Below are 1,960 nucleotides of genomic sequence, written 5' to 3' on the forward strand. Positions count from 1 at the left end.
CCGGTCTTGGGCTCCAGGGTGATATGGCTGCTGGCAATTTTTGATTGTCCGGCAGAGTCGCGCGCTGACGCGCTGCCAAGAAGGCGACGGCCCGCTCTACACACTTTAGGCTTCAAAAACACACTTCAGGAGACTACGGGTGACGTCACGGACACTACGTCCATGTTTTTATACAGTCTATGGTCACCACAGACCTTGTCCTTACTCCCACCAACTCTACCTCTGGCTACTCCTCAGAGTTATGCTCCATTGACTCTGCTCCGTCCAGCAGTCCAGCTAGCTGTGCTGGGTCTCCATCCCTCCGTCTTACACTCGTCCTCCACTAGCTCCAGAGGTTTATTCCTCTCCCGTGGACTTATGGGATAGAATGAGACCGCAGAAGAAGTACACCATCCGGGTATTTCTGATGTACTCTTTCAGGTGCAGAGTGTAGCTGTTGCTCACAAAAGCTCCATATTTTTACCATTCTCTCTTCAGGACCAAAATCCAGACAGAAACTGATGTCAGACACAACAGAATCGAACGCAGAATGAAGAAGCGGAGCAGCTTTCAGAGTGGTTTAATGAGATTAAACTGAGACTGAGTCTGTATTTACACTCCTTCACCTGAAGGAACCTCACCGATATGAGATTTACATAGACCAACACGAGACAAGCTGTGGGAAAATGATCATGATAGGAGTTATATTAAAATATGATCAATAGGAGCAACATTTCTTTCTTGTATGATTTACAGCACAGAATAATCTTCAATAACCCAAATAAATAAAGAAATCCCTTCAGGACTGACAAGTTGTAGAAAAATAAGGCTGTATAATGAGGTGATGGTCTGATGTGATGCTCTGCCAGTCGTCCTCTCATCTGATGCCTGACCAGCTGTGCAGATAGGATGTCCAGCCTGACCCCCGAGAGCCCGCGGACTCCTCCTCACCTACAGACACAAACACACCTAATGACCCCTGTCCATTCAGACCAGCGCTGTTAGTAGAGGGAGAGAAGTGTGTTCCTGTGAAGCACTGAACGCTGGACGCACCTTGAGCGATGGCAGCCAGCCTGCTCTTCTCCTCCGGGCTCAGCTGCAGCATGGTGTGAATCACAGGAAGTAGAGCCTGCCTCTCGCTGCCCGAGCGCAGGAAGATGAACTGCAGCAGCACGTTTTTCAGGTACTCCAGGTTGGCCACGGACTTCTCCCGCTCCTGATTACGCTCGAGTCGACGCATCTCACTCTTCAGAAGCTGCAGAAACAGTGTGAGTGTTCAGACACACGGGACGGGTGTGTGTGTATGAGTGTGTGTGTGTGTGTGTGTGTGAGTGTGTGTCCATGTGTGAGTGTCTCACGGTGATCTGCTCCATCAGGACAGCGTTGGTAGCCTCGGTCTCGTGCAGCAGACTGTTCAGGTGCTCCATGCTGCGGGCGGCTGTGCTCAGCTTCTGTATCAGCTCCTCTTTACTGGGCTCCATGTGCCACACAACAGGCTCTACACACAGCACAAGCAGAGGAATTTGATCATACAATCTGTGTGTGTGTGTTCTTCTGACTCTTATTCCGGGTGTCAGGCTTTACAGTAGCACACTAACACTGACGTGTGCAGCCTGAGCGGGTGCTAACCGTGTTTGAGGTCTGCGGAGGTGAGCAGCTGCTCCAGAGAGGGCAGAGGGGTCCCGCTGGATGACAGGGACTCTGTCTCGGTGGTCTCCATCCCCTCACCCTCCTCTCTAGCCATGCCCTGCAGATCCACCTGAGGGACGTCTGCAGGCTTCCGGTCCACGTGAGTCTTCCTGCTCTGCTGCACATGCACTGTGCCTACAGCAGACAGACAGAGTCAGGTCAAACACTGCAGCACACGTCTGGAGTCCTGAGAGCCAACGTCTCTCTCTCACTGCTGCTGGGCTCTCTCTCTCTCTCTGCTGCTGGGCTCTCTCTCTCGCTCTCTCACTCTCTCTCTTACCGCTGCTGGGCT

The 1,960-nt window shown here is 52.1% G+C and overlaps 1 protein-coding gene across 1 annotated transcript in view; it reads right to left on the minus strand.

The window, feature by feature from the left end:
- Positions 1-645: 645 nt before the first annotated feature.
- Positions 646-1,960, minus strand: part of LOC132152561 (GRIP and coiled-coil domain-containing protein 2) — a 23,480-nt gene continuing 22,165 nt past the window's right edge. The window contains exons 20-23 of the mRNA XM_059561314.1: positions 1,609-1,803; positions 1,338-1,477; positions 1,033-1,234; positions 646-930 (exon numbers count right to left, since the gene is read on the minus strand). Coding sequence (XP_059417297.1) covers positions 857-930; positions 1,033-1,234; positions 1,338-1,477; positions 1,609-1,803 — 611 coding nt within the window. The 3' untranslated portion in view covers positions 646-856. The remainder of the gene's footprint in view (positions 931-1,032; positions 1,235-1,337; positions 1,478-1,608; positions 1,804-1,960) is intronic.

Source organism: Carassius carassius, chromosome 11, assembly GCF_963082965.1.
Source record: "Carassius carassius chromosome 11, fCarCar2.1, whole genome shotgun sequence".
In the NCBI taxonomy this organism is placed as follows: Eukaryota; Metazoa; Chordata; class Actinopteri; order Cypriniformes; family Cyprinidae; genus Carassius; species Carassius carassius.